Genomic DNA, 10,006 nt, shown 5'->3' with positions numbered 1-10,006 from the left:
TCACTATCAACAATTAAAAAAAAGTTTTCTCCTAAGAACCGGTTCTTCGAACTTTTTTTTTCTCCTTGAATGCAAGTATTAAGACTCCATCTGGGCTCTGGGGAGATGGTGACTCTTCGCATTCTCGCAGGAATGTAAAAAGAAAGGAAAACCGGCCGAGAGTAGAGCCGGGGCAGCTGAGAGTTCCTTGCAATCTGAACCCTGAGACAGTAAGAACTGGATTCTTCGGACCTTTGCAACCCCGACCCTGGGGCAGAGCTCGGGTGGCCACATTCAGCAGCAAGCATGCAGAACTTGGCTGAGCTCTCTGGTCTGGGAGGGCGGGGGCGTGGCTGGGCCGGCGAGAGGGCGTGGCCGGCGCCGAGAGGCGGGGTCTGACCGAGGCCGCGGGGCAGCAACGTCGCTGGGCAGCGGAGCGGCGGCCGTGCCATGTGGCTGCTGGGGCCGCTGTGCCTGCTGCTGAGCAGCACCGCGGGTGAGTGGGGGGCGCGTGACGCGCTGCACGGTGCGCCGGGCATGGGGGGCTGCTTCGATCGTCCCCGCTCCGCGTGCGGGGCCTGGGCTGCGGACGTGGGTGTGCGCGAAGGGCGGACCCCGGCGCCGGGCTGGCCCGGACCCCGCGAGGGGCCGCGGCGGGGCGCGCGCCGCGCTATTGTGTGGGCCGGCGCACCGGGTGCTGTTGTCGTGTGTGCGCGGGCGGAGCTTTGTGCGGCGCCGGCTCCCTAGAGCCGGGCGCCCGCCCGGATTGGGCGTAGCACCAGTGTGGCTCTGCGTGCTGGGGACGGAGAAGGGAGAGGCGAGGACTATACTCTTGATTTCGAGTCTTCCCCGACTCCGGCAGCCTTTAACATGCACTTTCTTGCCTCAGTTTCTTATCTACGCCGTCCCCGCTTCTGCATCCAGGCTTTCTTTCTCTTCTTCCCGGGACCGTGTCTGGTTAGGGAATAGCGAGATGCAGTAGGGACTGGACAGGGAAACCATTCACCCATCCTGGCAGCAGATCTTTTACTTCTGTCGTCTGTCGAAGACGCCTTAACCTTCGGGGAGCCGGGAAAAGAGGACCGGGGGTTCCCTTAACGACCGTTGGTCCCTGCATCTCTCCGAGCGCGTGCATCCTGAGACAGGCAGGGTCCCTCCCAGACAGAGTGCTGTTCCCAGGAACTTTTCTGCTGATGTGGGCACGCTCCGAATTCCAGCTTGGAGCCCTTCCCCTCTGCCTCTGCCCGCCGGCCACAGCTGTCAGCAGCCCCTCCTCAGCTCTGCCCGCCCTTGGCCCCTGATGCTTATTTCTGGGCAGCTGATGCTCATTGAACTTTCTTTACTGAAGATTTTTGCTCTGTGCCTGTATCATTCACACGTCTAATTTATGCCGGATTTCCCCAAATACTTCCAGAAAACATGGCTGCTGCGTTGTTTATTGTGGGGGAAATCAAAACCTTTTTGAGCTACCCCTTGCAGATGTCCGGCAATCCTCCCTCCCTTCCTAGAAGTTGCCTGTCCTGAGCATCCTCCAACTGGCTGGCCAGCAGGACCTCCCCGCAGCCCCAACCCCCATCATTCTCCCTCCTCTGAGACTCCATTTAAATGTCTGTGGGTTTGCTCAGTTTCCAGTGAGGGGCTGGACTCCTGTGGCTGCTGTAGGTGTGTGTGTGTGTGTGTGTGTGTGTGTGTGTGTGTGTGTGTGTGTGTTTAAACCAAGTCAGAGGTCTTGTGTTCTGTTTGGCTGGAGTTACGGGGTGGGAGGGGAAAGTGAATTAGGCGGCTCTAAGCAGGTGCAAGTTATTTGGAGGCTGTTAGAGCAGGCTCAGTTCCAGGGCATCTCAGACATGAAGATCTGCCCGGATTCACACATTTAATTCACATAGCAATGGCATGTCCCGTGGTAACACCCCAGCTGGCTCTTCTGTGTGTTCTCAGCTTTTTGACCAGTGGACAGTAATTATGACATCTCCTTGCTGAAGTGGGCCTCATGGGTTGAGTCTTGAGTTCACAAAAAAAAATTACGTGTATTTCTCCCTGTCAGTGACGGTTATTTAATATGCTTGTGAATGTATGCTGTAGAGCGCAAGGAAGGGCAAGAGTCATGGTGAGCTCTAGTGGGGTAGGGGACGACCCACCAGTGTCCCTTGGCTGAAGGTAGCTGTGGCTTTGAATCACTGAAGTTGCTCTAGAACCTTTAGGTGGCCTGGAACCTTTTCTAGATACACTAAGTATCATCTTTTAAGTGTGAACTATGTCTCCCAAGTGTTGTAGGAAGCAGGGCTGGGTTGTTGGACCAGGTCTCACTTCCTAGTCTTAGTCTTTTCCTGAAAAGTTGATAATACCGGAGAGGTTATAGAAGGCATGACTTTGGATCCTGTGGAGGAAACCTGGGGTCTGAGTTGAGTATTAAGTCCATGTTGAGTATTAAGTCCAAATCTTGGGTCTTTAAGAGACTGGAAGGCCTTTGTTGTTCTGGAGCCTGCTGAGCACCTTCGGGGATGTTTTCTCTCCTTTTGTCTCACTGTTTGTCTTAAGGAGGTGAAACATTGATCGTGGTTATTATTTCCTAATGCATCCTGCTGTTGGTTCAGAACACTGCAGCCTTTCTCTTTATCTGATGCTCCATTTTCTGGTACCCGGATGCTGCACGTGGTGGGTTTAAGTGTGTGAGTCTTCGGTCCTTTGGTCCTCTCCTGTCTCCCTGGCTAACTTTTGATAAGATACCCCTCCCCCCCTTTTCTTCAGGGAAGCGGCTTGGCTTCCCTTCCTCCAACTGGCAGCGGTGCCTCTGAACTGTTTCTCCTTGAAGGATCTGCTTCACCGCCTGAGGAGTGGATTTTGTTTATTTTTTTTTAACGAGCTGAGTAGCTCCACCCAACAGGGTAGAGGAGACTACTCTGAAGTACAAATAAACACACCTTGTTCCTTTTTGTCCTCAAAAGGATGGTCTTTGGGGCTCCCTCCTGGGGTGTGAGGTGTTTTTTTGCTTTTATTTTGTCTTTGTTTTTCTTGATAGCCCAGTAGATCATTTAACCTCTGTGGGGGGGAGGAAGCAGATAAGAAATTGAATTGTAGGTGTCAAGTTGGTCAATTCCAGGTCTTAAACCCTGGCCTTTGCCACTTGGGTTGCCACCACTCTTGGGTTGTTCTCATTTCTGTTTTGGTTTATCCATGAAGAGTTTTATTTAACCCAGGCTGGCCTCTAACTATCAGTCTTGAATTAGATATGTCTACATATTTGATCCCCTTGACACTCAGAAGTACTGAGATTATGGATGTGGACCACCCCACCCTATTCGTGTGGTTCTGGGAATAAAAATAAAAAATTGGGGCTTCATTCATGCCCAGTGCCTAAGTGATAATTCATTCTAAGTCTTGCAATTCTGAAACAGGTAAGGATTTCATATTGGGAAATTATGTGATTTGGTGATAGGGAGGTTTTATGTGTCCAGGATTTGTGGCCCAAGTCCACTACTTGAGACGTCCATCTTGTCCCTGAAAACACTAACCCCCTCCATTTTCTCCAGAGCATCATGTCATTCATTCCATGGCTCCCAAGGGACTGATGACTCTCCAGGGCACCGTGGTGTAGATGGAACCTAGGTTCTAACCCAATGTGGACAGAGGTGTAGGGTTGTCACAATAACCTCACCCTCTCCCATGCATGAAGTTGAAGATCTTGGCAGGAATCTTCCTGTTCTAAGCCAGGGCACTAACCTGGGTAGTGCCAACCCTAGGGCGCTCATTAGTTGGCCTCTAAATTTGTGCTTCTTCCTCTTACATGTTTATCATTTTGTATAAAACAAATGAGAAGATGTGCTATGTACACATCTTAGAGTGTAGGAACTTGGTTAACTATGGGATATTTTGAGTCACAAATCTGCTTATGGCTGTTGAGCTTCCTTCCTTCCTTCCTTCCTTCCTTCCTTCCTTCCTTTTTTCCTTCCTTCCTTCGAGCTGTCATCTACCCAGTGACCAGCAAGGTGTTTTAAAGGCTGCACATGTTTTGGATCGGAACGGCTGTGAAGAATCTACTCTCGGCTGCTAAGGACAATTCTCTATTGTTTTTGCTAGAAGGGTGGCCAGCGATTTTGGAATCGCAGCATTTGCTGGTCATGTCATTTGCTAGGTGTTTAATATTGCTCACTAGTATGAGAAGAAACTGTTCATTCAGGAAGGATGAAAAAATGCTTATCTGAGTTAGGATTGGGAGAGTTCTCATAGCTGATTCCAGGAATGAGGATAGTCTAGTCTAAAGTTTCTTAGCCTTTAGAGCATCTGGCATTTAAAAATGACTAGTTAGTTGTTGGTTGTGTAGAACTGTCTCACGTGTGGTGATAATCGGTCATCTCTCTGGTTACTACCGACTCAACGTCTAGTGTAGTTGGGGACCAGCCTTCTTGCTCTTCATCATGAGCACTTACCTGCCCGCCCTGAAGATGTTTGCTGGGTTACAGTCTGCTTCATCCTACTTGTCATTACGCATCTGCATCCACCCAAGTTCAAAGATGTCAAAATACGCCCTTGGCGCGGACCTTTTCCCTTTCACTTTCCCCTCGTGCTATAGTAATAACATTTGGAATTTTTGATTGCAGCTTTGCCTCCTTGGAGAGAGACATATGGTAGTCAAGCTGGTCATTGAGAGGTGGTATTTGACACCAAAATCTGCCTGGCTCCTTGAGTGTTAAATTTGGGCTGTTCTGTGTTCAGAGCCTGTAGGCTGAAGGAGAACATGTTGCTCCTTTTTTTTTGTCTTGAGAATCAGATGTTGAAATCTTAGCACTGGAAGTCCCCCTCCCCCACTCCATAGAGCTGTGGTGATCGTCTTTCTCAGCTCCCTTCCCTCTCTGTGAGTCCTTCCCCAGGATCAAAAGCCTGTACAACGTGGGGCACTTGTGCATATTACTGGGGAATTATCTGTGCTCGCTCACGGCAAGGTGCTTTCTTGAAGTTTTCGCTGTGTACTCTGAAGTCCTTTTAAAGTTCCATTCTGTGTTGCTTTATACACTAAAGTTCCTTTATGACGCTTTGCCCACAGCTGTCCTTTGCTTTGTTTGGTCCCCAGACTTCCTTGAGGTTTTTTCCTTCCTCTTCTCTTCAGATGAGCCATCTAACTGGTTGGCTTGTGCCTTCTTTGATGCTTGAACTTGCAGGATGAAGGAAACAGGCTCCCAGAAGGGAACTCGGAGCTTCCGGCCAGGCACATTTGTCTTAGCCGTGCACTTTGAAAGCCTTCTCTACTGAGGAGCTCTGGTTTCTCAAGCATGCAGTTACCCATTTCCTTCTTGTCTTTGAGTAATGAGAAAATTCTTCTTACACCTCATTCATGTATCCAATAGCGTGATCTCAGCACCTGTGTACACTCAAACTGCGTTGTGTGTAGGAATGCAAAGCCACGCAGAACTTGCTGTTTGCCCGTGGAGAACCAAAGGATCTGTGGGTGAGGAAGAGTTGGCTGAGCGCTCTATGATCTTGGGCACAACAGCCGCCCATTCTGTCACCGGTGCCTCAGAGGCATTTTTTAGTGTCAGTGGTACTGGAGGTTGGACATCAGTGGGGACAGTGCTGCACACAAGTCACAATGCCATGGCAAGCATGGATTCAGGACAGTTGACAGTGTTAACTAGGCTCTGCAGACGACAGCACACATCCTAGCTTTTACCTTTCTAGGTAATATAATATATGTGTCGGAGTTTAAAGACTTCTAAAGATTCAGCTTTCTGAGATTTGAGTAACTTCTGTGGCTATTGGACACCAGTGTCTGGTCAAAAACTGTGTGTGTGTATGAGTGTGTGAGTGTGTGTGTGTGTGTGTGTGTGTGTGTGTGTGTGAGTGTGTGTGTGTGTGTTGCTTGACATTCTTGTGGACTGGTTCCAGAACTCCACTTAGACACCACGGATACACACATCTTTTATATAAAATGACATAAAATATGTTTGTACATAACTTAATGTGTATCCTGTGTACTTTAATTAATACTGACTACAGTGTGAACAGTGTATAAGTGATTATTATACCGAATTGTCTAGGGAATAATGACAGGACGTCTGTATGTTTATATATTCACAAGAGACGCATTTTCCTACAGCGTGTATGGTGCGTTGTGCCCATGTGTGTTGCATGCAAGTGTGTGCATGTGGGTGCACATAGCTGTGCGTGTGCATGGGAGGCCAGAGAAGACCACCGAATGTTTCTCTACTTACTGCCTTGAGACAGGATCTCTTACTGAACCGAATGGTGCCTTTTTTAGCCCAGATGGCTGGCCAGCGAACTCAGAACACCCTCCCTTTGCACCCAGTTAGGGTAGTAGACATGTGCAGCCGTATACCTGGCTTGTTCACTGGGGGCTTAATATGTAAACTCACCTTCTCTTGCGTTCAAAGAAGGATTCTTACCCACCGAGCCATCACCCCAGCCCATTTCCACATACTGCTCAGGAGTTGTTTGAATCTACAGGTATGAGACCTGCAGGGGACACGGAGGGCACACTGTATGGTTCATTTCCTATTTCCCGAGCTGACTAACCCCTAATCCTACTACGTTGTAAATTGCTCAAGGCCTGGGACTCTGTTAAATATTTGTGTCGTGTTTCTTGCTTCTTCTGTGATGCTGAGGAGAGTAGGAACAGCCTCTCTCACTGTAGATCCACCCTATCAGGCAGGATGACAGGCACTGTGTGTGTGTGTGTGTGTGTGTGTGTGTGTGTGTGCACGCACACCCGCACATGCGTGTATAACTATTATGTCCCATTAAAAACATCATCAGAATACCTCTGCTAATAATCCAGACAATATAGACATATGACAATGAAATGTTAAATCTTCCCTTCCCTTTTCCTACCCCTAAGTAACTGCTGTGGACCATCTGAAGATTCCTGGATTCACTGGTAAATGCATGTGTACACACAGGTAGGATGCAGTGAGTTCATGCCTGCCTCGGGTTGTAGCTTATCTTTTCTTTCTTACGTTGCCATCAGTTCTACTTTGAGCCACTTGGACAGGTCACCTGCTCCCATTGGCCACATCCTTGGTGCTCAGGAGGGTTCAGTAGTTTCTGTCAGCCATGCTTGCGTTGTGTGGCTTGTCCTTCTGCCCCGTCTCCTTCCCCACAGAGAAGTGCAGTTCTACCCTCGTGGAGAGAACTTCTCTTTGAAACAGAAAGAGACTAGAAAACATCTATCTACCTGCACTTAAGTCTCAGAAAACATTGCAAGTGAGGCGGCAGAAGGATTCAAAGTGACAGAGGATGGGGCGTTTGCTGTGAAACTGTGTCTCCTAGGAATGTCAGAAACTACACCCATAAAATCTCACTAACGTGACGGCCTGAAGCGGAGTTGAACAAGGACAAGGACAGTAGACATGCTAAAGTGGAGGGTGAAGAGGCCTCAACCCCACACAAAGAACTACAAGCAGCTAATGCTGGGAGTAGGAGAAATAGACTTCCCTGGAGAAGAGGCACCAACTGGTTTTTTATTCAATACCAAATGCTCAGCCCTGAAAACATCCATACACATAACACTATAAAGAGCAATCAAGTTGTATTTATGTATTTAGGAATACATATGTATATGCATATACGTATATAACAGTAATTATTCAAAAAGGAGGCCATGAATTTGAAAAGTGACCAAGGCGGGGGTGTATGAAAGGGTTTGGAGGGAGGAAAGGAAAGGGGAAAATGATGTAATTATAATCTCAAAAAAAATAAAGAAAAAGAAAAAAGAGAAGAAAAGAAAAGAAAAATTTTAAAGTGGTGTTACTGTCCTGAGAGTTTGACCAAGGAAAGTGGTTTTAGGATTGGCAGGCAGGTCTGCGCCGAAGCCTTAACCAGTGCTCTTAACCACAGGCAGTGGTGTTTTCTCATCCCTGGTGTTGGAAGATGTAAGTGCAGTGTCTCCCTTCTGCTGGGAGATCCATGAGAGGACAGTACCGCCAGCACCCAGTCCTCTTGTTGGCGAGCAAGTCCAAGCTGGTTCTGTTCCAGGGCACATTCTTGGGTTTTGGAAGGTGGAAATGGATGGTCTGCCTTTCTCCCGGGTGAAGAAGTCACCACTGGGGCCTTTTGAGTTGTTCTTTGCAGAGCTGTGGCTTATCAAGAGCAGGAACATACCAGTTGCTATGGTTGTCAGATACAGAAATGTTGGAAAGAAGCTTTTTTCATGGACATACTTTATTGGAATACTAACCAAAAAGCATTGAAACTTTTTTATAGCACCCTCTCCCCCTTCCCTTCCCTCTTCCCCATCTCTCTCTCTCTCTCTCTCTATCTATCTATCTATCTCTATCTCTATCTCTATCTCTCTCTGTGTGTGTAGGTCAGAGGACAGCTTGACAGGAATTGCTTCTGTCCTTCTATCGGAACACAGGTTGTCAGTCTTGCTGTCAAATGTCTTTCCATAATGAACCGTCTCCCCGGCCCCAGGAACTTTTCTTCTATCAGTGTGCACCCTATAAACAATGTTAGTACCACGGATAAATGACCACTGCATTCAGCACCTAAAAGCAGATGTTCTAGAGGAAACTAGAGTACCGATGGGAATGCTCCAAATAACAAGACGTTTCAAGTTTCTAAAAGAGTTGCTTTCCTACTCTGAGCATCCACGAATACTTCCCTACAGGAGAACGAGTTGTTTCCAAACTGATGGCAGCATTTTAATGTAGTTCTCCAGAAGGGTGCTAAGAACCCTTGTCCCTGTCTTCCTCCCCCAAGCGGAGGAGGACATGTGGGCGGAGGTACTTGTAAGTTACGATTGCTTCTAGTTTATAGAGATCGTAATCAGCGGACCAGACTGAACCTCAGGACTTTAAACTCTCATTCCTAACTAAGGTCTCTCTAGAGAACTGAAAACCCGAACCAGACTCTAATTTTAGTGAGTCACCGTGACATCAAATTATGGTGATAAATTGGGTGAATTTTCTTGTGCCTTGGTCCAACTGTGGTTTCTGACAAGTAGCACACTGTGCAGATGAGGCTGTCTCTGTCCTGGAGAGTGGCCACAAAAAGGGAGGGCAGCCACTGAGCTTATTCTGGACCTGGAGGGAAGTAGAATTTATGAATAACTTGATTTAGAAGACTCGTAAACCCAAGGTGCCAGTTCCAGGTGGCAGTGGGGTACTTGTGTATGTGTTGGCAGGGAGAGATGAACGTATAAAGGGTGTTTAATTTTACAGCATCGGAACGACCTCCCTGTTCATTGCTGCGAGGCCCAGCGAGGTTAGCGAGGGATGCCCTGCGTCTTTGATGGACTGGGTGCACTGGAGCCTTTCCCATCAAGTCTCGCCTTGAATCAGAGCAGAGTGCTCTCCTTCACTAACTGGACGTGGCTGGAGAGTGGACCCCAGTCACACAGTTCCAGGGTTGGCCGAAGCCTCTCCTTTGGCTTGGAAAGTTCTAAATTTAACTTGTTTTTCTCATTATGAAAATAAAACGAAAGAGTTTGCAGGAAAATGGGAGAGTGGTTAACAATGTCGAGTATTCATTTCATTAGCGCCAAAGCCGTAAGGAGTGGTTGATGCCGAGAAAAAGCAGAACAGAGATGAATACAGTGTTTCAAAAGCAGATTTATAAAAACATCCCTTGTACGCTTGATTAAAAAACATGATACTAACCAGTGCGCCCTGCTGGCAGGAACCCAGGGAAGGAAAACTAGAAAAGTTAATAACCACCGTGGAAGAGATAAAATTGGAGAGGATGACGTATGCATTGGGAATGATCTTTATCATTGAAAGAGAACTGATCTGGTAAAGGTTAAAGGGAAACCATAAACATGGTGGGGACCTAGGCAAGGCAGCAATGATGTAACCCAAAAGACCCAGTGTTCTTAAAATTCATTTGTTACCCAAAGCACTGGTAAAGATCCTGCAAGAAAAGTCTAATGGATGTTGAAAACATAAGGAAGTTATCCATTAAAAAAAAATCAGGTCAGGGCAATCAAAGAGATAATGAAACTTTCAAACACTGGGAGTAGAGAGATGGCTCAGTGGTAAAAATGCTTGCTCTCCAGTGTTGTGTTTTTGTGTATGTG

At 47.5% G+C, this 10,006-nt stretch overlaps 1 protein-coding gene across 2 annotated transcripts in view; it reads left to right on the top strand.

Moving 5' to 3' along the window:
* Positions 1-395: 395 nt before the first annotated feature.
* Positions 396-10,006, top strand: part of LDLRAD3 (low density lipoprotein receptor class A domain containing 3) — a 221,703-nt gene continuing 212,092 nt past the window's right edge. The window contains exon 1 of one of the 2 annotated variants that reach the window (XM_080931147.1): positions 396-475. In XM_080931147.1, coding sequence (XP_080787273.1) covers positions 430-475 — 46 coding nt within the window. In that variant the 5' untranslated portion in view covers positions 396-429. The remainder of the gene's footprint in view (positions 476-10,006) is intronic. The other variant, XM_080931149.1, reaches the window with a different exon arrangement.

This window comes from Micromys minutus (genome assembly GCF_963924665.1).
Source record: "Micromys minutus genome assembly, chromosome: 17".
In the NCBI taxonomy this organism is placed as follows: Eukaryota; Metazoa; Chordata; class Mammalia; order Rodentia; family Muridae; genus Micromys; species Micromys minutus.
This window is presented reverse-complemented; position numbering and strand designations above follow the sequence as displayed.